This window comes from Taudactylus pleione, unplaced genomic scaffold (assembly GCF_031769625.1).
Source record: "Taudactylus pleione unplaced genomic scaffold, aTauple2 ptg000689l, whole genome shotgun sequence".
NCBI lineage: Eukaryota > Metazoa > Chordata > Amphibia > Anura > Myobatrachidae > Taudactylus > Taudactylus pleione.
The window spans coordinates 1,604,734-1,630,454 of NW_028285091.1; the positions used below are offsets into that span (position 1 = coordinate 1,604,734).

A 25,721-nucleotide genomic window follows, 5' to 3' on the forward strand; every position below is an offset into this window, starting at 1 on the left:
TTATCCTAGACTCCGCAGTCTCTCAGTCTTCCCTCTTGAACCTATGTAATGTCTATAGGATCACAAACTCTCTCACGCTGGAGGCAACAAAGACCCTCATCCACTCAGTGGTCATCTCAGGACTGGATTATCGCAACCTCCCTGGCTTTCACCATGCTTCACTCCAGACCATTTCTGCAGTGTGAATTTGCATATGTTTACCAAGATCTGACTTACAGATAAAACCACATGCAGGTCAGGAATAGTGTTTCTCTCTTGTGTGAATCCTCTGGTGTTTATCAAGATTCGATGATAAAAGATTTCTCGTATTCCGAGGAATATGGTTTCTCTCCTGTGTGAATTCTCTGATGTACGACAAGACTCGAGCTGTGCAAGGCACACCTCCCACACTCTGTGTAGGAATACGGTTCATCTCCACTGTGAATTTTCTGGTGTACTGTAGACACGCTTTGCTGGTAAAACACTTCCCACTACTCAGCAAGGATACGGCATCTCCCCTCTATGGATCCACTAATGCGTTATTAGTGCCGACTTCTGTCTGTAACTTTTACCACATATTGAGCAGGAAAATTGCTTCTCCCCAGTGTGATTTCGCTTCTGGACTTTTTGTTAAAGCGTTTCCCACAAGCAGAGCATGGAAATGGCTTCTCTGCTGTGTGAGTTAGCTAATGTGTCATCAGATTTGACTTCTTGGTAAAATATTTCCCACATGGAGCATGAAAAACTTGTTCTCTCCTGTGTGGCTTCACTTATGTGTTAGGAGCACTGTCTTCTGTTTGTAACTTTTACCACAGCTACAGCAGGTATGGGGCTTCTCTCCTGTAAGGATTTTCAGATGTTTAACTAGATCCAAGTTATCTATAAAACATTTATCACAGACAGAGCAGGAAACTGGATTCTCTCCACTGAAGCGTGTCTCAGTGTCAGAACATGCAATTGGTGTATTCTGCCTTTTTGATGTTTACGAAAAGATGAACTGCTGGGAAAAAACATCTGACACTGAAAGCAGGTAAATGTACCTCCTGAGCTCTGCATGGTTGGGTGACACATTACATGGATTTTCATATCCTGTATAATCCAGTGAGAAGTGTGCATCCCCTGTCTGTGCTGCAAGGTTTTTCACTATGAGAAGATGGAGAATGGGTACAAGAATGTTCTGTAGACCCATATATGTCAATATCTGTGATAGTTTCTTCTTTGTCACATAAGAGTAATTCCTCCTTACTATGGATAGATGTATACTGTGTAATAGCTTGTCAGTGTGTGTGATATTTCCTCTTTGCAGATGAGACTGATTCCTCCTTACTATGAGTAGGTGTATACTGTGTATGATATGTGGGTGTATACATGTCAGTGTGTGTCAGGGTTCCTCCATCACATGAGACTGATTGCTCCTTACTATGAGTAGGTGTATACTGTGTATGATATGTGGGTGTATACATGACACTGTGTGTGATGTCTCCTCCATCACATGAGACTGATTCCTCCTTACTATGATATGTGGGTGTATACATGACACTGTGTGTGATGTCTCCTCCATCACATGAGACTGATTCCTCCTTACTATGAGTAGATGTATACTGTGTATGATATGTGGGTGTGTACATGTCAGTGTGTGTGATGTCTCCTCCATCACATGAGGCTGATTCCTCCTTACTATGAGTAGATGTATACTGTGTATGATATGTGGGTGTATACATGACACTGTGTGTGATGTCTCCTCCATCGCATGAGACTGATTCCTCCTTACTATGAGTAGATGTATACTGTGTATGATATGTGGGTGTGTACATGTCAGTGTGTATGAGGTCTCCTCCATCACATGAGGCTGATTCCTCCTTACTATGAGTAGATGTATACTGTGTATGATCTGTGGGTGTATACATGACAGTGTGTGTAAGGGTTCCTCCATCACATGAGACTGATTCCTCCTTACTATGAGTAGATGTATACTGTGTATGATATGTGGGTGTATACATGTCAGTGTGTGTGAGGATTCCTCCATCACATGAGACTGATTCCTCCTTACTATGAGTAGATGTATACTGTGTATGATATGTGGGTGTATACATGACACTGTGTGTGATGTCTCCTCCATCACATGAGACTGATTCCTCCTTACTATGAGTAGATGTATACTGTGTATGATATGTGGGTGTGTACATGTCAGTGTGTGTGATGTCTCCTCCATCACATGAGGCTGATTCCTCCTTACTATGAGTAGTTATATACTGTGTATATGTGGGTGTGTACATGTCTGGTGCACACCTGAACCACCCTGTAGTTTAGCCTATATGCTCTAAAAAATAATCTTAAGCGATAAAAGGTATTCAAGTATGCTAGGAATGTATATGCTTTATTTTCTACGAGCATTCTGTGGTCAGTATCCTATTGCTGGACCATATGGAAAGTGATCTCAGCACAACACATACAATACCTAGGGTGTTACTATTATATGTGTGCAGAATAGTCATGAAGTGTAGAAATTGTTACCTAAATCTTTAAAACCTGGACTGTTACGGTGTCTTGAACACAGAGTTTGGAAACCCCTGAAATAAGATATACAGATAATTCAAAATCACTGACTTGCAGTCTTCTAGGTAATGAGGGTGTTTTTTAAAGATAGGTGAATTAAAACATAGTAGTATGTCTGGAGCAGTCACAGCAAATTTAAAACTAACCAAATGAAACACAAGACTGAATGTACCTGCCTGAACCACTACAGATTAAAAAAAAAATAAAGAGTTGCACTAAAATATCAGTTTATTTTCTTGTATTTTAATTTTACACAAATTCTTGCCAATTATACCGGTAACAAAATTCTGAGTTTGTCATACAGATAAAGTATCTATCTTCTCTCCTATGTGGCTCTTCATGTGGCTACCTAGGGTTTTCTTGGTTTTATAGTGTTTCCCACACTCAGAACAAATATACGGTCTCTCTGCTGTGTGGGTTCTTTGATGAACAGCCAGAGCAGAACTCCATGTAAAACACTTTCCACAGTCAGAGCAAGAAAACGGTTTCTCTCCTGTGTGAATTCTCCGATGGATCACAAGAGTCAGTTTCTTACAAAAACATTTCCCGCACTCGGGACAAGAATAGGGTTTCTCGCCTGTGTGGCTTTTCTGATGCAGGGCCAGGTACTGGTTGCTACTGAAACATTTGCCACACTCCGGACAAGAGAATGGTTTCTCCCCTGTGTGAATTCTCCGATGGTTCACGAGCGGCTGACTCTGTCGAAATCTTTTACCACACTCAGGACAGGAAAACGGTTTCTCTCCTGTGTGAACCCTTCGATGTCGAACGAGGGTTGATTTAACAGAGAAGCATTGCTTACATTCCGGGCAAGAAAATGGCTTCTCTCCTCTGTGGGTCCTTTGATGGACCATGAGATTGCATTTTTTAGTGAAGATTTTGCCACATTCCGGACAAGAGCAGGTCTTTGTGTCTGTGTGCGTCGTCTGGTGGAAATCCAGCTCTGGTTTAGATGCTAATTGTTTGCCACAGTCAGGACAAGTGTGTTTATTCTCTCCCGTGTGTATTTTGTGGTGAGCATCAAGGCTTGCTTTGAACGAAAAGGGTTTCCCGCGTTGAGAATAGCTTATCTTTTTCCTTTTGTGGAATGTTTGGTGTTTGGTGAGATCATCTTGACTTGTAAACATTTCTTGGCACTCATAGCAGTTGTACAACCTATCTGAAACTGTTGTTGTGAGTAAATCAGCGTCTTCTGTACAACAAGTCTCAGTATTGGACAATGAACACTGAGTCTCTGTGTAATCTGCATGTGTACATATGTCCCTGTGTCTGAGAGTTCCTTTTTTAATATCAGATGTCTGCTGTGTATGATCTGTGGTTGTACACAAGTCGGTGTGTGTGAGGTTACCTTGATCACATGAGACTGATTCCTCCTTACTATGAGTAGGTGTATGATCTGTGGGTGTATACATGTCACTGTGTGTGAGGGTTCCTCCATCACATGAGACTGATTCCTCCTTACTATGAGTAGATGTATACTGTGTATGATCTGTGGGTGTATACATGTCAGTGTGTGTGAGGTCTCCTCCATCACATGATACTGATTCCTCCTTACTATGAGTAGGTGTATACTGTGTAAAATCTATGGGTGTATACACGTCAGTGTGTGTGATGGTTCCTCCATCACATGAGACTGATTCCTCCTTAATATGAGTAGATGTATACTGTGTATGATCTGTGGGTGTATACATGTCAGTGTGTGTGAGGTATCCTCCATCACATGATACTGATTCCTCCTTACTATGAGTAGGTGTATACTGTGTATGATCTGTGGGTGTATACATGTCAGTGTGTGTGAGAGTTCCTCCATCACATGAGACTGATTCCTCCTTAATATGAGTAGGTGTATACTGTGTAAAATCTATGGGTGTATACATGTCAGTGTGTGTGAGGGTTCCTCCAACACATAATATGGATTCCTCCTTAATATGAGTAGATGTATACTGTGTATGATCTGTGGGTGTATACATGTCAGAGTGTGTGAGATTTGCTTCTTCACAGGAGGACAATTCCTGTTCTACAAATGGTACAGGTCTTCTTTTTGTATATATACTTTGACTTTTAATGTTTATTTTATCTTCATTTACAAAATTTAGGGAAATCGGGACATCATGAACTGCTGGCGCACTCCCAGCTTCAAATCCTCCTGTTAAAAAAAAAAATAAAAGAAAATAAATAAGACGATATTTAATAAAGTATTATTACACTGATAAGCAAGAAAAAAGGAATTTTTTTTTTCTCTAATAGACACTAACAGTATCCACAGTAGTTCCATTATCGAACACAGAGTACATTTAATATAATATACTATACAATAAAAGCTACAATGGGGATACCGGCACAGGGGATGCCGGCGCTTAGAATACCGGTGCCGGAATCCCGAAGGCAAGTAGCGGGGTTGGGGGAGGATTAGGGTTAGGCACTAGGGGGGGAGGGTTAGGTTCTAGGGGGGGAGGTTAGGTCCTGGCACCGGGGAGAAAGAGTTATAGTAGGGAGAGGGAGGGGTAGGATACCTACCGACAGTGTCGGTATCCTAAACCTCTAGGGTGGCCGGCATAAGGATTTTGACATTCGGAATCCAGAGCGCCAGCATCCCGTACCCATCCCCAACAATTTGTGCCTATTTATCCTGGTCAGTTTGGCACCAGCAGATGATTTTGGTGGAATTCTTTAATGTGTCTCCATTATCAGCTAAAAATTTTCAGACAAAAAATTAAAAAAGACGCTTTTCGGGTCTTTTTTTGACAATTTTTTTTTTTTCATGGTATCCAATTAAACTCTGTTTTTAATGTCAGAAAATGTTCTGTTTTTCTCATGAAAACACATAGGATCTGCGAAAAGCCGCGGACCTATGTATTTTCACTGCCGCGATAGGCAGAAAAATGCCTTCTTATCACGGATTTGGGCAGGTGAAACAAAATCCCCGATAAGTGCCGGCATCGGGGCTAATTGGATAGCCCCGGGCGAGGTAATTAGCAGTGGTAATTTACCCAGGCTAATTAGATACCAGCCATAGGGTGGAATGATTTGAGCTACACAAGGAGTAAGTTGTATATTTAGAATTAATGTGGCACATGTTAGTCTAGATTTACAGAAAGAGAATATGTGGTGGGCTATATTTTTGTAGCCATTTATATATTATCTGCAGTTGGTGTGAGGATGGAGCTGTGCTACCTGGACAAGAAAAGAACATATACAGTGATGGAGGCAATATTTAATCAAAATTGATGAGTGGGGCAAGCGAGAACCAGTAGTATAGATCAGTGGTTCCTAAACTGGGTTCCGTAGCACTAGCAGGGGTGTCCACGGGATGGTGGTCCATTACCAAATCAAAATACATGTGATCAATGTGATTGGCAGCAACCAGCACTGGTTTTGCCTATCATAAAATATGTGGACAAACAGAAGCGTAGCACTGTCCACCACCACATAACTGAGACTAAGGATGACATGTAGCGCAATTTACTTCATTTATTCATTTTTGCAGAGATTTTCAAAATGAAACTTTGGGGCTCGGGGTGCCATGGAAAGAATGCTGACACTCTAGAGTGCCGTGATTCGAAAAAGTTTGGGAACCACTGACTGTGCGGACGGTTTACCGGTACCCCTTTCTATGCTGATGGTGAAACTGCCTTTCTACTGTTGCGTTGTGTGAGGGATGGCAGGAAAGGTGGATCCTCTGGGCCTACAGACTGCATTAGGCAGCTCTGTGAACTGCACACAGGTGACCTTCAGCAGAGTTCTACTAGTACACCGTAAGAACCGGTGCAATAATTAGGAACAGGTGAATGCTGGGGTACCAAATAGGATGACTAAATGACCTGTGACTAGAGAAATATATGTGAGGGAATCCATGGAGAAGATAAAACAGATAAAGAACTAAATAAGTCACAGGCCACTAGAAATTTCTGCAAACTGGACCCACTAATTCCACATGGTCAGAAGGCAGGAGACGTGTGTGATTACTATGTTGGTGGCCAGTTCTTTGGACATACTTTTCAGGCAGCATATAGGAATGTTAGTTTTTGTTAAGAAATACTAAACAAATGGCATCGATGACAGCAAGTTCTTCTTGGCTTGCTTGCTCAGTGGAGTCAAATGTTTGTGATTAGACAGAGAGCACAATGAAGAAGTCTTCATCCATCCTACTCTACGGACTGAAAGGGAAGCTTTACTAGACTCCTTTGAAGTTATGATCACTTTCAACAGTGGAGTGTGCCATCATCCTATTGTGGTCAGCTATTTAATATATGCTGTATGTATCAGCAGATAGCTTTGTATGCAGCAATGATTGTTACTTGACATGAATACCAAAGGAATGAAGACCGATCATTTTGTTGTGAGGTCTTATGTCAAACCAGCAGTCGACCCCGGCGATGCCTGGGTTTTAATTAAGCTCTTGTCCGGTCTCTCTCTCTCTTTGGCGCACTCCCTTATCTTTTTCTCCGACTCTCTATCCCCCCTCTTACTCCAACTCTCTCATCTCCCTCCTCCGTCTATTTCTTTTTTCCTGACACTCTTCTGTACAGCGCACACATATTCCGCAGTGCTTTACAAGAATATTCGGCCATTCACATTAGTCCCTGCCTATAATTTTTGTTGGGAGCAAATTAGGCTACCAGTATGTTTTTGGAGTGTGGGGGGAAACCCATGGCAAGCACAGGGAGAAAATACAAACTCCACACAGTTAGGGCAGTGGTGGCAATCGAACCCATGACCTCAATGTTGTGAGGCAGTAATGCTAACCCTTACACCATCTGTGATACCCAACTCTTTCCTTCTTTCTTTAAATACAACTAAAGAACTGACTTTGTAAAAGTTTGAACAGGGAATGTATAAAAGCAAAAATTTCATGAGTGAATAGTTGCTACATGTATTTGGAAGAAAGATTTTCCATAGATACATCATCTTCCTTAAATCTCACAGGAGTACCTGATTATTGATGATAAATAACTACTCAATATATCCCATCACGGCACTAGACTACGGATACACAGACACATAAACTTCTACATATTCTATCTCTGCTCCAGATTACTGATCCACAGATCCCATCACTGCACCAGATTACTGATCCACAGATCCTAACATGGTAGCAGGCTACTTATGCACAGATCACAGCACAGGACCAGATTACTGATCCACAGAACCCATTACTGTACCCCATAAAAGTGATGCATAGAACCCATTACTGAACCCCATAAAAGTGATCCATAGAACCCACCACTGCACCATGTAAGTGATCCACAGAACCCATTACTGAACCCCATAAAAGTGATCCATAGAACCCATCACTGCACCATGTAAGTGATCCACAGATCCCATCACTGCACCATGTAAGTGATTCACATATCCCATCACAGAACCAGACTAATAACCACAGATCCTGTCGAAACCGGATAATTGGGTAAGACAGAATCTGTTTGCAATCAGGAAACCTGCACGACGCCATCTTGTGAATGGCAGCAAGACTCCATTTTAGAAAAGAAAGCTTACACAAGCGCAATTTTGTCAAAAATCAAACCACAGTGCAAAGTTGCTAAAAGTAGCACGAACAGCTTTTTAACAATCTTCCCCAAACACATACCGACAGTGTTCAGAATACATAAAATAACTTTCCAACACATTAAAATCACCACAGACTTATATTTGAACAACAGCAAAGCAGTGGTGTTTTCCCCGCATACATACATTTAAAAGCAATGGTCCCATAACGCAAAAAGGATAATTATTACTTGGTTTAAACGCAATGTCAGTATATAAAGAAATGAATGTTTTCTGTAACTCTGGCTTAGTAAATGACAATTGGACTGTGTGTGGAGCCGTACTGATCTACTCTGTTTCCACAGCATTCCGGTGACATCAATATGAAGATCAGAACATGCAGCTATGAAATATGAATGTTAGAGAGAATAACTATTTGAAATGTTGTAAGCTATAGCATGTGGGGGATGCAAAGGGAGGTTGGAGACCTTTTGTATCCATTTGAAATTGTCCAATAAATGCCCTGTAACAGATTTCTAACCCTTACCAAAAGACAATGACATTGTGTAGGCTTGTTTACATTTTTGTCCAAAGGATTGGTTATTCCAGTCTAATCAATAGAGATAGCTAACTGGGACTAGAACCTAATTAGCAGTAGTTTCAGGTAACCAGAAGGATACTCCCTTTCTGATGACCTCACAGGTGAAAGGGGGCGGGAACATAGCATGCACATTCTGAGAACACACAGGCCAGCAGACACACTTGCAGATTTTTGGAAGAGAGAGGTTCCCTCTCTCACAAGACAACGGAAAATGGGTCTCAGTTCCCCTGGGTTATAGCTAAGTATAAATTGTGCAATATTTAGCCTATTTGGGTGTCTGTAGCTATTTTTGGTGTTAATCTGTTATTAGCTTAGCATTGTTTGTGGTTTGTAGTTTGCTAAGGATATTCATGAGTCTGTGTTAGCATACAGTGGATGATATAATGTTATCTAATCTATACTTTTCATCTATACTGTAGGGTACAATAGTCTGTTATCAGCATGCAGGAAAGGGATTGATTATGGAGTTTTTGTAATATTTGTAAATGATTGATGCTGGTTGATTGAGATCCTCTGGTGAGCTGTGTTAATGCCTTCCCATGTGCTTGAACAATATCTCTACTTGGGAGAGATAGGCTTGGTATGTGTTGTATACTCATGAATGTAATCATAGGGTGGTATCAGTGTTATATTATGGAAGTTGAATTAATAACAGCTTTGAATGGTCATAAGTAATTGCCGTGTGGGTCAGATAGGTATATTGTCTGCAGTTTATTAGAGATGGCTACCTCCATGTGGGGTGAACAAAGGAAATTATAATTCTACCCAGTTATGGTGTTGTATGGGTCAGATAGGTATATTGTCTTTATTATAATTGTGATCATTGATGGATGTATGATTTACAGAGTTACAACTTAATGTGGGTTTTCTTCATAATGGAGTTTGTTTATAGACCATGCGGTTTGGACAATAGGGCAGGTAACTTCATAATGGAGTTTGTCTGTAGACCATGCGGTTTGGACAATAGGGCAGGAAGCATTCCCAACCACACACACACACACCATCACCAGCGATCTTGAACATGTGCTCTCAGCAGACATTGATATCTCTCTCATTGTATTTGAATGTGTCTCTCTTTCTCTGTTCTCTTTCTCTCTGTCTCATATTGCTCATTGTATTTTGATCTTTAATAACCATTTCATGTATATTAACTGTACCTTATGACCTAATGTTTGTACAATTTATTTGCGCTCATTATTAGATCATAGCGTTGTAACATCTGTACTTTTACCTGAATAATAATCTTTAGCGCGTTGGACCGCTATTCAACTGTCTCAGTATTTCATTAATGGTATAATCAAACACAGCGCTAATTAGCGACATCTTGTGGTTTTAGAAGGTATAGGCAGGTTTTTGTCCTAGACGTTCTAGGCAGGTGAATCTTAGAGGTTTATAGGCAGGAATGTATTAAAAGGTTTATTTTACGATTCAATTTACAAATTCTACAAGTGGGGGCTCATAGGTTTATCACGTTATCTGATACACGGTAACACTCGGTCAGTTCTCTCTCAGCAAAAGGGTGGAGGCGCCTTTTGAGAGACGCATTAGTCTTTCATTACCACAGTGTTGCTGAGAGTGTACTGCCGGTTATTGTGTAGAGGAAGCGCTGATCAGAATTCAGGGACAAGAGAGGAAAAAAAAGTATTTTTTTTCTCTGTTGATAGAACCTTACATTTAGAGGGGTGCCGCAGTATTGAGTATGCGGCTGAGACGCATTTTTGCGTACGCAGTTAAAAAAATCATTATACGCTTGTGTGGTAGTCGCATTAATGTGTATGCGGCTGGGCGCACAATAGCGTATACGCACTTCCGGTTCTGCTGCCACATGTTTGAACAAAGCCATTGAGGTTTACATTTTTTTTTCTATCTACCAATATCTGGGTTAAACGTTTATTTTCTGCGCAGGAAAAAGTGTGGAACAGTGAGTGTATTGTTGGTAGGGGTAATTTATTCCCTAAAGTTAAGGGTACCGTATGATCCTTAAGGGCTAGGTGCAAGGGTTAGCCTAGTCGCTCGGTAAGCAGCTTTACCATTCTAAACACAGTAGCAGGTGTACATGTTGTCTTTGTTGTATAGAGGTGCGTGAGAGTGGCCGACATATAAACTCTCATAGGTCTGGAAGTTACCTTACTAAAGCTTATCCGGGTGTGGAAGTTGCCTGTTTCAAATCTTATCTAGGTGTGGAAGTTGCCTTACTAAATCTTATCCAGGTGTGTGGACGCCGCCGACTTAAGTCGTTCACAGGTAAGTGAAAGTATCTTGATTGTCTTTCACCGGTTAAAATTTTTATTGAAAAGCGTAGGAGTTGTCTCAGAATGGGAGCCATGCAAACAGTAGAAATGTTAGGCAATGATGTGCTGCTAATGGAGGCGCCGATCAGATCGGCCCGTCGTATCATGCATACTAAGTACGGTACTTATGCAATAAGGTATTGTGATATATGGTTTAATATGACGAGAATGAGTGTTAGACCGTTTCCCAGAATTGGTGGTTTTGATAAAAATGTGTTAGACAATGTCCAGGATCACATCAGTATGGTGCGATCCCGAGAGAAAAAGATTAAGTATTTTGTTTAAAACTGTGGCAGCATGAAGGGGATGCGTGGCTTAACAATGTGCAAACGACGCAAACTAGCGTCGTTTGCACATTACCAGAGAATAAACCCGCAGCGTTGAATGCAATGCGTGCGAGCTGCGAAATAGCGCGCACGTGCGGCACAGTAGCGTTGTGGAAGGTAGTACAGATGGTTCACGCGCACCACCACCGTCATATGCGGATGGGGGTGTAGGTACAGTCAATGTGAAAACCCATAAAAATGTAAGAGATCCAGAGTGAGGTAGCTTTAACTATTGTTTATTTTCTCCCTCCCATACCCCAACTACCAGTGCCCTCTTGCTTCCATATAAGGGAGAGGTACACTGCACATAGACACGAAAGCATCAGGGTCCCAGGGACTAACCCAGTATTGTTTGCCAAAGCTTTATAGAACTGTTTAAAATCTTTTCAGCCCGTATGTTTAAATGATATTAAACTGTTTTGCTTTATCTTTCACATACAGGACGCAAGGCTGCCAAAGACATACGACAGCCATACCCGGCTAAGGTTAAATACTTGGAGTATTGCCCTACTCAGGGGACAAGGAAACAATAGAACCGTAGACATTTATAACAGAATTTTTAATTACAGGAATTTTTGTACCAATACAGTATCCTTAGAATTAGTAATAGAAGGGATACTCATTTCACAAGTAATATCTTTTACAACATGTGTAAGGTGATAGGTACTAGTATCAAGATCATCCCAGACCACCTGTCTGTCTCCCGTTGAGATACTGTTTGCCAGGTAGCCTCATGTGAAAATATTATGAGGTTACTGTGCAGGTTCTCATGACAATGTGTAAGAACAACAGGAATTGAAGTGTTATTTACTAACATGCCTGAAGCAAACTGTAATGATGTTAAACCTGGAGAAAAATTCATTTGATCTAATAATTTCTTGTGTTCAGATTGCCTGATTGATCGGGGGATAGAACCATATCCGACGTGTTAACAAAACTCTACTTCCTCAAAGGGTGGCCGACTAAGATACCAGAGTCCATTCCACCAAATACAGGGAGGATTAATCTTCCGGGGCAGATACAAGGCGGAGACGAGGCCGATAGCATGGACCTGTCGATCGCGAGCTTGTGCCGGGAAGATTAAAAGGTGACTGTGAGCTATCTGAGCTAAAGAAATTGCAGATCAGTGTTGCAGCAATGGACCAGTCCGCTGTGTTCATTTTTGTATTCTTTTTCAGAGTTTTCACCATCCTGGGTTGCTCGGGGATTCCTGGTTTCGGTGATGGGGGACTGATACAGACAATGGGAGCTGATGACGGCATTGATGCAGAGGAGTCGAAAGGAGGAGAGATATGCCAATCAGGGGAGTGTCTGACTAATCATAGTACAGTAATAATTAATTGTATTATAACCCTGATTAAGAACACACCCTATGCTAAGGTAACCTGAATTTGAGTGGTCATGCATAAATATAATGTTTATGTTGTTTTAAATCATCTTAGGTAATGCAGTCCCAACCCCTTCCAAGGCTCCCCTTATAGAATAGGTGCATCCCCACATCTTTCCCATGATCCCTTAAGGATCCGCGGTGTGCGTATCAGGGCAGTTTTATGTCCCTCCCGAAGACGCATTATCTGAATGGTTCAAATGACCACACTGTGTCATACCATAATAACATTGAACGGTATATTCTCATGCATGGCTAAACAGATTCAGAATAGGTTGTGATAGCGCATGATTGGCTATCAAAGGGTGGACTGTCGAAACCGGATAATTGGGTAAGACAGAATCTGTTTGCAATCAGGAAAACCTGCACGACGCCATCTTGTGAATGGCAGCAAGACTCCATTTTAGAAAAGAAAGCTTACACAAGCGCCATTTTGTCAAAGTACTATACATAGTACACAAACCACAGTGCAAAGTTGCTAAAAGTAGCACGAACAGCTTTTTAACAATCTTCCCCAAACACATACCGACAGTGTTCAGAATACATAAAATAACTTTCCAACACATTAAAATCACCACAGACTTATATTTGAGCAACAGCAAAGCAGTGGTGTTTTCCCCGCATACATACATTTAAAAGCAATGGTCCCGTAACGCAAAAAGGATAATTATTACTTGGTTTAAACGCAATGTTAGTATATAAAGAAATGAATGTTTTCTGTAACTATGGCTTAGTAAATGACAATTGGACTGTGTTTGGAAAAGTACTGATCTACTCTGTTTCCACAGCATTCCGGTGACATCAATATGAAGATCAGAACATGCGGCTATGAAATATGAATGTTAGAGAGAATAACTATTTGAAATGTTGTAAGCCATAGCAGCTTAGATTTGCATGTGGGGGATGCAAAGGGAGGTTGGAGACCTTTTGTATCCATTTGAAATTGTCCAATAAATGCCCTGTAACAGATTTCTAACCCTTACCAAAAGACAATGACATTGTGTAGGCTTGTTTACATTTTTGTCCAAAGGATTGGTTATTCCAGTCTAATCAATAGAGATAGCTAACTGGGACTAGAACCTAATTAGCAGTAGTTTCAGGTAACCAGAAGGATACTCCCTTTCTGATGACCTCACAGGTGAAAGGGGGCGGGAACATAGCATGCACATTCTGAGAACACACAGGCCAGCAGACACACTTGCAGATTTTTGGAAGAGAGAGGTTCCCTCTCTCACAAGACAACGGAAAATGGGTCTCAGTTCCCCTGGGTTATAGCGAAGTATAAATTGTGCAATATTTAGCCTATTTGGGTGTCTGTAGCTATTTTTGGTGTTAATCTGTTATTAGCTTAGCATTGTTTGTGGTTTGTAGTTTGCTAAGGATATTCATGAGTCTGTGTTAGCATACAGTGGATGATATAATGTTATCTAATCTATACTTTTCATCTATACTGTAGGGTACAATAGTCTGTTATCAGCATGCAGGAAAGGGATTGATTATGGAGTTTTTGTAATATTTGTAAATGATTGATGCTGGTTGATTGAGATCCTCTGGTGAGCTGTGTTAGGGCCTTCCCATGTGCTTGAACAATATCTCTACTTGGGAGAGATAGGCTTGGTATGTGTTGTATACTCATGAATGTAATCATAGGGTGGTATCAGTGTTATATTATGGAAGTTGAATTAATAACAGCTTTGAATGGTCATAAGTAATTGCCGTGTGGGTCAGATAGGTATATTGTCTGCAGTTTATTAGAGATGGCTACCTCCATGTGGGGTGAACAAAGGAAATTATAATTCTACCCAATTATGGTGTTGTATGGGTCAGATAGGTATATTGTCTTTATTATAATTGTGATCATTGATGGATGTATGATTTACAGAGTTACAACTTAATGTGGGTTTTCTTCATAATGGAGTTTGTTTGTAGACCATGCGGTTTGGACAATAGGGCAGGTAACTTCATAATGGAGTTTGTCTGTAGACCATGCGGTTTGGACAATAGGGCAGGAAGCATTCCCAACCACACACACACACACCATCACCAGCGATCTTGAACATGTGCTCTCAGCAGACATTGATATCTCTCTCATTGTATTTGAATGTGTCTCTCTTTCTCTGTTCTCTTTCTCTCTGTCTCATATTGCTCATTGTATTTTGATCTTTAATAACCATTTCATGTATATTAACTGTACCTTATGACCTAATGTTTGTACAATTTATTTGCGCTCATTATTAGATCATAGCGTTGTAACATCTGTACTTTTACCTGAATAATAATCTTTAGCGCGTTGGATCGCTATTCAACTGTCTCAGTATTTCATTAATGGTATAATCAAACACAGCGCTAATTAGCGACATCTTGTGGTTTTAGAAGGTATAGGCAGGTTTTTGTCTTAGAGGTTCTAGGCAGGTGAATCTTAGAGGTTTATAGGCAGGAATGTATTAAATAAGACTAATAACCACAGATCCCATCACAGCACCAGACTAATAACCACAGATCGCATCACAGTACCAGACTGCCACACCCAATTACCTCCCCCAAACGCTGACTATCTGTCCCTTTTTGGAACGACAACCACAGAAGCATGGTGACAGGTGTCATCCGCCTATCAGATTTTTTCACTCCGATTGCATATATAACGTTTATAGTATTCAAAACAACTGCATGGGTAGCCAATCATATCGTGTTATTGGGCCAATTACATTTATTAAATAGACTGACCATATCTGAGTTATTTTTACTTACTGTGGGAGACATAAGAAGAGGTGGTAAGTGCCGAATGTGCCATAACCTGCGCTATGTGACACTTACCTTGAACCTCGGTATGTATGAAAGCAGATAACAGAAAAATCATAATTCTCTACGTTATCAACAAACGTCTAACGATTTAGTTACTAAGAAAACTATAAGCACACTTTTGTAAGACGCAGCACATCAGCACTAGGCTGATGCACTGTGGGTATTGCCCAGATCCCCCACCCTGGCGACCGAGATGTTAATACATTTCGGTGTTATTGCTTCCTGCTTGGCCTCGATAACAAGTGAAGCAGGAAGAGCTATAGCGGCACGATAAGTGCCGGTAAAATGCATTTCCCCCTAGATTTCAAAAATGCCTGTTGTAAAATGCCAAGATTACATTTAGCAGACAAAAATAAATCTACATTTAGAATCCTTATTAATAAAAAGAGCAGCACAATGGCAGACACATTAGAGATGTCATCTCCTCTTTGTCCAAAACATAATTTTTGATCATAGAAAACATGATAGTGATTAAATGACAACTTACCCAGTGATGTGAGGGGCCGGTGATTCTCCATCATCACGTCCTTGTACAGGTCCTTGTGTTCCTCTATATACTCCCCCTCCTGCATGGAGAGATAGACAGTGACATACTGATACCTTATAGGAACCTGATACAATGATACAGTCATCACCCAGACACATCCCCTGGTGTTACTATATAATGTCCCATTCCCAGCAGTCACCTCTCCAGTCATCACCCAGACATCCCCTGGTGTTACTGTATAATGTCCCATTCCCAGCAGTCACCTCTCCTGTCATCACCCAGACACATCCCCTGGTGTTACTGTATAATGTCCCATTCCCAGCAGTCACCTCTCCAGTCATCACCCAGACACATCTCCTGGTGTTACTGTATAATGTCCCATTCCCAGCAGTCACCTCTCCAGTCATCACCCAGACACAGACCCTGGTGTTAATGTATAATGTCCCATTCCCAGCAGTCACCTCTCCAGTCATCACCCAGACACATCCCCGGGTGTTACTGTATAATGTCCCATTCCCAGCAGTCACCTCTCCAGTCATCACCCAGACACATCCCCTGGTGTTACTGTATAATGTCCCATTCCCAGCAGTCACCTCTCCAGTCATCACCCAGACACATCCCCTGGTGTTACTGTATAATGTCCCATTCCCAGCAGTCACCTCTCCAGTCAGCAGCTGAATGATCTTGTTGGTGAGTTCCAGGATCTTCTGGTCATTGTCTCTCTTATGTATTAGTGAGTGAGGTGGAGGCACCGTGATGGGGCTCTGGGTCCTGCTCCGTACTCCTATTATACAAGGACTGCTGCTGGTCGTCACACAGTCCTCATATGTCTTCTTCATAATAATATATTCCTGTATATTCATTTCCAAAACACACACAAATAAATAGAACAGACGCACTCTATACAATTATGTATAATCTAGGATACAAAATGATCTACACACATTCCCAATAAATCAAAACTATCTTGGATGTCTATCTAATGTCCACAGATGTCCACTATCATTACTGTGCAGAATTCTGTTTTATCATTAGAGATAAGTGATGTCACTGTGACACTCCCAGATCCCCTCACCTCCCCAGTCATGTCCCTGTATTATTACTATAGATATAAGTGATGTCACTGTGACACTACCAGATCCCCTCACCTCCCCCATCATGTCCCTGTAGATACAAGTGATGTCACTGTGACACTCCCAGATCCCACCTCCCCCATCATGTCTCTGTATAATTACTGTAGATGCAAGTGATGTCAGTGTGACACTCCCAGATCCTCTCACCTCCCCAGTTATATCCCTGTATTATTACTATATATATAAGTGATGTCACCTTGACACTCCCAGATCCCATCACAGTCATGTCCATGAATTATTATTGTAGATACAAGTGATTTCAGTGTGACACTCCCAGATCCCCTCACATCCCCAGTTATGTCCCTGTATTATTACTATAGATACAAATGTCACAGTGACATCTCCCAGATCCCCTCTCCCCCCGCAGTTATGTCCCTGTATTACTATAGATACAAGTGATATCACTGTGACACTTCCAGATCCCCTCACCTCCCCAGTCATGTCCCTGTATTATTACTATAGATACAAATTATGTCACTGTGACACTCTCAGACTCCCCTCATCTCTCCAGTCATGTCCCTGTATTATTACTATAGATATAAGTGATGTCACTGTGACACTCCCAGATCCTCTCACTTCCCAGTCATGTCCCTGTGTTATTACTATAGATATAAGTGATGTCACTGTGACACTCCCATATCCTCTCACCTCCCCAGTCATATCCCTGTATTATTACTATAGATATAAGTGATGTCACTGTGACACTCCCAGATCCCCTCACCTCCGCAGTCATGTCCCTGTATTATTACTATAGATATAAGTGATGTCACTGTGACACTCCCAGATCCCCTCACCTCCCTAATCATGACCCTGTATTATTACTATAGATATAAGTGATGTCACTGTGACACTCCCAGATCCTCTCACCTCCCCAGTCATGTCCCTGTATTATTACTATAGATATAAGTGATGTCACTGTGACATCTCCCAGACTCCCCTCACCTCTCCAGTCATGTACCTGTATTATTACTATAGATACAAGTAATGTCACAGTGACATCTCCCAGATCCTCTCACCTCTCCAGTCAATAGGTAGATGATCTCCAGGGTGAGGTTTATTATCCCCTCAGTAATCTTATGTCTGTTCTCCATCTTCTGTCGCACTTTCATCTATGGACAGACTTCCATCAATTAGTGATCTCTGTTTATAACGGTATTATATGTATTCCAGATATATTAGCCTAAAAAAAAAAACGTAAAAGTCTTTCAATTGACACTATAGCATTGGTAGTAATAATATTATTTGGTTATACTCTTCCTTTCATACACTGAATTGATCCCCGCTGTAGGGGGTTTATTTACTAAACAGTGGCTGCTGATTATCAGTCTTTTTGCCTGCAGAAACACACCTCCACTGTAAGGCCCTGATTCAGACCCACTCGCTGCTGCAGGCAACTCGCAATGTCTGTGGGCGTGATTTTTTATTGTGCAAGCGGGGCAGGAGGCTGTCGCGATAATCGCGACCATCGGCCTTGCGACGAGACTCTGTGGTAGGGTCTCGGCTACCGTAAGGCCGAGTGGACTTCTTGTTCTAATAGAGCAGGAAGTCCACTACTGACATCAGTAGTGATGTCAGTTGGGCCTCCCACAAACGCCAGGCGTTCCTAAGGGAACGTCTGCATTTGTGCAGACACCCTACCTCCCCGCCTACAAAACGGGGCGAGCTGTCACTCACCATCGACAGCTGCCCTGTCTTGTAGCAAGCCCCATAGCGACTGAGCTGCAGTCGCTGGACGGGGCTCGCGCATGTGCACGCTGGAGGCGGCTCATACGCAGTGGGGTAACATCGAACCGCTTGCGAGCGGCTCTGAATTGGGCCCTAAGTCTCTTCCCTCCACACTATAAATATGACTCCACTCTAAAGGGGCCCAAACATCTGCGACTGATTGCCGCAATTCCTCGTTCTGCCAAAGCAGGGGTTGGGGATTCAGGGATATTCAACATGTTGAACAATCTCAATTTCCATATCCAGATGTATAAATTGTCAGAATAGTAAAGTCAGGGATATTTTACATGTTGAAGTTCCCCGAACCTCCGACGGATCGCTGATCAATCGACAACCGCTGATCTGCGGATCAGATTGGCTGAACAGGGAATCGGGACCGTAAATAGTGGCTCGCAGTAGCCTCTTCCTTTCCCAAAGTGACAAGATCTTAACTTTAAGCCTCTTCCCTCCATACACTGAATATATCACCACTCAAAGGGGGCAATTCAATTATGCGCAATAGGACTTAACCGTCAGCAGGAGCAATAAAAAAAACTCCCTCTAAGCATCTTCCTTTCACATAGTGAGTAGATCTCTTTGACTGTGTATATGCATGCACAGAAATTATAAAAATATTAATAAGTAATATTTCTGTTAACTAGTTATAACTATAATTTCTTGGACGTAGGGGACATTTTTAAAACAAGAACCACAGATGTTCCTATTCCTTCCTAAAAGGATGCACTTGGGTGGTCTGGTAAAGATACAAAGAACACTGTATTCAATGTTTCAGTTACCAGTCAGCCGAATGGGGAAAAATATGCAATGTACTATATTGTGGAATCTATTATTCAGAATGCTAGGGACCTCGAGAGACACTAAGGATTAGTATTTTTTTTTTCTCCACAAGTTCTTTGAGAGCTGTGACATTAAAGCTAATGGCTTCCTGATATAGGACCTGATCAAACCCGCTCGTAAGCGGCCGCATGCTCGCGGCTGACAGGGACTGGCTATTCAAATTCCTCGCTTGCACGGCAGACCATAAGGACGCCCTCTATGTCTTAGCGAGTGAGAAAAATGTTATTGCATTTTAGTGAAATACCGCCCCTTGCCGCTCGCAGCTAACGTCATCTCCAGGAAGTGTTTAAAGCAATCATTAACATCGAGAGCCATCAGAAGCACACGCACTGCTTGTGGTAGACCTTACCCTACTGCAAGCAGTGTGAGTGCTTCTTGTCAAATTACACCTACTGCCGCGTCATATGACGAACCCATGATAATTATGGACGCCCTTAAATCGCCGTTTTGACGGTCAGACACGCCTGCGTTCACAGCACCACTCCCCCGTTCACAAGCACCTTCCCGTTGCCACCCACAAACGCCACTGTCACTCAAAGTAGCGCTTACTCATTGTTTTACAAGCGCACGATTTCCCATTGCACAAACTAGTTCACGCATGCGTATTTAGAACCATACGCATGTGCAGACGGGAGAAAATCGCTCAGAGCGAGCGAGCGCACGCTTACGAGCGAGTCTGAATCAGGTCCATAGTTCCCTGTTCTGGTTAATATGGTCTCTATACGTGCAGCAGTGAAAAGCCCTTTATCACCCGTGCCATGTAATAACAGGGCTTTTCATTGCTTGGTTTCCTTCACAGAAGGGTTACCGTGGTGAAATCTCAGCATTTACTCAGCGGTGCCCTGATTAGTGTAAATATCGCTTCCTCATACACTATTATGGGGAAAGCAATTCTCTGCCATCTGTGGATGGTGTAACGGGCCTCAATGCAGGAGAGGAGCAGTGAAACGTGCTGTATTCCTGCCTCCTCCTACTGCCCTCTGGGATGCGTTTGACATCTCGGCGGTTGGAATGCCGACGCTTACATTACTGGCGCCGGAATACCAATGCTTATCAGCATCCCCACCGCCAGGATCCCGAAGGGAAGTAGCGGGGTGGGGGGAGGATTAGGTTTAGGAGTCAGGCACTAGGGAAGGGTTAGACACTAAGGGGGGAGGGTTAGGTTTAGGGTGCAGGGAGGGGGAGGTTAAGTTCAGGCACTAGGGGGGAGGTTAGTGTTAGGCACCCAAGAGGGAGGGTTAGGGTAGGGAGAGGGGGAAGGTTAGCATACCGACCAATAAGTGTCGGTTTGTTAACCCTGTCGGGATCCCAGCATCGGGATTCTGACCGCCAGGATCCTGACTTTCGGTATTTCATACTGATCCCTGCCCTCTCTGTCCCGTCCAGTTACCTCTGCCAATCAGAACTGTCCCAAAGTGTAGGAAAGGATTGGTACAGAGCTAGAAAGTTCCAGCGCTGTTATGCAAAGGGCGGTATGGCAGTCCAGCAATGCCCAAATTCCTCTTATTTTATGGGGCTGACCGAGGTGGAGGGCAGATACTGCAGGTTGTGTCCGCTGTGGGGTGTCAGCATTTGATGGCCAGGCACAGGGGAGGCGTAGACGAACGCTCTGTTAGCGGGGGGCTGCTCCTCCGGGACAGTACAGAGCCGCTTGTGCAGTCAGCTGTGGCGGGGCCACAGATCAGGACATCCGTCTACACTGTGGATGTGCAATGGCGATTTGGATCACAATTACTTTCATTCACAGGAATCGACGCTCACTGGGACCGGCTTGACCGCTTCGGATTGTTTAAGGGCCTGGATACCTCAATCTCAAAACACAGCACTATGAAACGATATAACTATTACCTAACCCACGGCATGTCCTGTTCTACCAGTGTGATAATGTTCCGATACTGTATTCTTCACATTTGCCCCAATGGAAGATAAAAAACTGAATTAACCATAGGGAGTTAGTTCAGTCAAGGTCATTACAACTGAATAAATGATAATAAGAAAAGCAGAAACAACATACAGTGGCTCTGTTGTAAGTGTCAGTCCAGTAGGTATAAAGTAGACAGATAATAATATTAAGTTCCATCTGACAAAATGCCATACTGTACACTCATTACACAAAACGACATTAACACAATAAAGTTGAAATACTAATAGGCCCATTACACTACTTGTATTCATTCCATGTGTTGAATGCCTGTGCCTTATAATGTCGGCATAATACTTATATGGGACTCAAAAAATAAAAGAAATGACATAAAAAGCCGATCTCACCAGCAGCCTTTTCCTCTCCTATTATTGATGAAATTGCGTTCCATTACATTTACGCCTTTTGCGTTCCACGCCTCGCATAGCTTTAAACCTCTACCTATCGGCGCTCCGCTAATCGTGCTGCCACCGACCCACGTGATGTTCGTTTTCGGCAGTGATTGGCTACAAGCTGTTAAATTAAACACAGAGCGCTAAGGGCTTCTGGGAGTTGTAGTCTGTAGAAGTTTTAGTGTATATTTCATTTTTCCAAGAGGAATTATGGGTGTTGTAGTTCAGAAAGAATTCAGATTACAACAAATACACTGATGCTCAGTGAGTAAGGCTGGTTAAAAATAGGTTCATATTAATTTTTATTCTAGGAGTTTTTTTTGTGTGTCATTGGTGGTGAATATATCACTGATACTAATTACTAAACTTCCATGAAACTAAAATAAATTACAGTAACTGATTGGTTGGTTCTTTATCACTCTCCAAGATTTGATAAATCTCCCGCTATAGGCACTAGCTTACGTGATGCCAGGGCTATGAGAAACAATATGAGACTAGTGTGCCGTATATTCGGCGACATAAGAAATAATACCGCAAATTAGCAAATATTTTATTAAAACAATGCACTGTGCATTTTTACTGTTATGCATACATGGAAAAAACTCATACATATCCCTTTGCAATCACCTCTAGAACAGGGATCGCCTTCTTAACTACCAGGGAAGCAGATCATTTGGCTGTGTAATCAAAAATGGTCTTTTTTACAGATAAACCCCATTTTCTGAATTTCCTTAATGTACTTGGACAGCTATTAGCCGATATTGCAACCAGGGCAGATTTGACAGAACCAGATAAAGAAGCTCTTAAAACCATATAGAAAGATTTAATAATGTAGTAGCCCAATATTTAAGTTGAGTGGAACAGTCTTAAGGCCCCTACACACTACACAATGGGCCTGATTCAGAGCCGTTCGCTATTTGCGGTCGTTCGTTCAAAAACAAGGGGTGGCTATTCAAATGATCCGTTCGCAAATTGCAGTCTGTTCACACCTCTAAGTCTGAACGAGCGAGCAAAACATACGCTCGTTTATTTGTTAAAAACGCCCCCTGGCCGCTCGCACCATACGTCATGTCCGCTATTTACTAGATTAATCGAGTACATCGTACAGCGTATGAACTGCTCGCTATTCTTGTGGTTGGTTTTTTCAACCGCTATTTTGCGAGCAGTTCTGAGTTAAAAAAAACCAAGTGACGACGTCAATGACGCTGCTGTATTAATTATGCACTCCCTTAAAACGCCCGTTTTGACCTTTAAGCACGCCTGCGTTCTGAATTCCACTCCCCGTTTTCAAGCACCTTCCCGTTACCACCCACATATGCCTCATTCTGTCACTCAAAATAGCAGGCATTCGCTATATAGCGTACAAACGATTTTTGTCCGCACTGACTGGTTCGCGCATGCGTACTAAAAACCGTACGCATGCGCAGATGTGCGAACATCGCTCGGAACGAGCGTACGGCCGCTAGCGAGCGGCTCTGAATGAGGGCCAACATTTCTAACGATTTGGGCAATTCCGATACATCGGAACGACAAATTGTTAAATATGTGTATGCAGCACATCTTGTAGTGCGTGCTCCTATGGGGTCATAACCTCATCGACTGATCTTTTGTACATGCAGTAAAATCAAGCGATGTGGCTGACGATCCCATGGGGGCGGGCTTATCGGGCACCAGAACGCCCAGTGCGTACGGTCTGCCTAATATGTCATCCCGTTGGAGCTGGGATCGTTGGCGACATTGCTGGGTACACAATCGTTTAGTGTGTACCCAGCTTTAAACAGAATAGATCCTCAGTGAATGACACCTCTACAGTAAGTAATGGAATCTGATACATTTATTGAATAAGCTCTGATTTAAAAGTATCAGGAAACCCCACATCTAAGTTGGTCATGGTAATAATGTAGATTTCAGGATATGAAAGCAAAACTGTAAGGGGTAAATTTACTGAAGTGAGTTTTTAGAAGCGAGCTTTAAAAGTGATGTTGCCCACAGCAAACAATCTGATTCTCCTGTTGTCTGCAGCTGCAAAACAACAACCAGGCATCGGAGCTGTATCCAATGGCTGGCAATCATCAAATACCCACAATTCAATGTTCTTAAATTGGATGAGTAACATTGATGGTTTCTATCCATCGCGTTCCGATGTCCATCCCTATTTACTGTCACTTTATCTAGGAGCAGGGGGAGTGGTTTACAGAACGTTCTTGGTGTTCCTATTACCCTCAGTAACCTGCAATTACTGTCCAGTCCTAGTGGTGCTACTCGGAATGCGGTTAATATACCGACACCCGGGATGCCGATCCCAATCAGTGTGGGAAGACCATGGCTGGAGATGCCAACGCCGGAATCCCGACAGCCAGCATCCCGAACGTAAGTATAGTGAGGCCGGGTAGGTTTTAGCCGCGGAAGGGGGGGGGGGTTAGGTTTAGGCGCCCCAGGGGGAGTTAGGGTTAGGCTGCGGGAGGGGGGAGGTTACTCTCCAGACAGGGGGGGTTAGGCACCACCGGGGGGGTGATTAGGCACTAAAAGGGGAGGGTTAGGTTTGGGCACTTACCGGGAGAGTTATGGTGCGGGGTAGGGAGGGTTAGTATCAGGGTGCAGGAAAGGAGGGTTACAGGGTAAATAGGACAAGGGAACACTACTTACCGATTCCCTGTCGGGATTGTAAGCATCGGGATGCCGCTGCCAGTATATTGACAGCCAGCACCCCAAGTGTCAGGATATCATACCCAACCTGTGTTACTCAGCCATCAGAGAATCACTGACTGTAAGTGTCCGGATATCATACCCAACCCGTGCTACTCAGCCACCAGAGAATCACTGACTGTAAGTGTCAGGATATCATACCCAACCCGTGCTACTCAGCCACCAGAGAATCACTGAGGGCCTGATTCAGAGCCACTCGTAAGCGGCAGCTCGTTCGCTCCGAGCGATGTTTGCCCAACTGCGCATGTGTACGGATCGTTATACGCATGCGCGAACCAGTCAGTGCGGCCGAAATTCATGTGCTCGCAAAATAGCGAATGCCTGCTAATTTGAGTGACAGGATGAGGCGTATGTGGGTGGTAACAGGGGAAGGTGCTTGAAAACGGGGAGTGGAGATCCGATCGCAGGCGTGCTTAAAGGTCACGTCACTGGGTTATTTTTTAGCCAGAACTGCTCGCAAAACTGTGGTAGCAAAAACCAACCACAAGAATAGCGAGCAGCTCATATCCTGTTCGATGTACTCGATTAATCTAATAAATAGCGGACATGACGTAGGATGCGAGCGGCCAGGGGGCGTAGTTTCCCAAAAAACGACCGCAAGTTTTGTTCGCTTGTTCAGACCTAGAGGCATGAACAGACCGCAAACAGCGAACGGTTCATTTGAATAGCCACCCCTATTTTCTGGACGAGCGAGCACAAATAGCGACCGGCTCTGAATCAGGCCCTAAGTGTCAACTGTCCACCAGTAGTCGGAGAGCAGTTGCTTCCACCACCATACTCCTTCACCACCACCTGCATCCATTTACATTTGGGTGTTGTGTGTAGCTGCTGCTGCAGCACCTCTTTGCTAGTGTCTGTGGCTGATTCCTCCTGACCACTTAGTCTGGATCAGGCTGCAGGGTAGCTGGCAGATTGCGGACTCAGAATGCTGTATTCTATACACGACAGGCTGGGAACAGATTAGAGTGCTAGCTCTTATCTTTATGTCACAGGAATTAAGCAAAGCACTGAGATCATTAGGAAGAGTAGTGTTTATTTATCAACACTAACCTAAAAGAGCAGTTATCCCTGAAAAGTAGTGATGATACACACAC

The 25,721-nt window shown here is 42.8% G+C and overlaps 1 protein-coding gene across 1 annotated transcript in view; it reads right to left on the reverse strand.

Moving 5' to 3' along the window:
• LOC148477812 (uncharacterized) overlaps nt 1-21,967 on the reverse strand; it is a 60,773-nt gene extending 38,806 nt beyond the window's left edge. The window contains exons 1-5 of the mRNA XM_088456149.1: nt 21,877-21,967; nt 18,063-18,226; nt 16,573-16,764; nt 15,914-15,992; nt 2,834-4,681 (exon numbers count right to left, since the gene is read on the reverse strand). Coding sequence (XP_088312275.1) covers nt 2,834-4,681; nt 15,914-15,992; nt 16,573-16,764; nt 18,063-18,155 — 2,212 coding nt within the window. The 5' untranslated portion in view covers nt 18,156-18,226; nt 21,877-21,967. The remainder of the gene's footprint in view (nt 1-2,833; nt 4,682-15,913; nt 15,993-16,572; nt 16,765-18,062; nt 18,227-21,876) is intronic.
• Nucleotides 21,968-25,721: the final 3,754 nt, after the last annotated feature.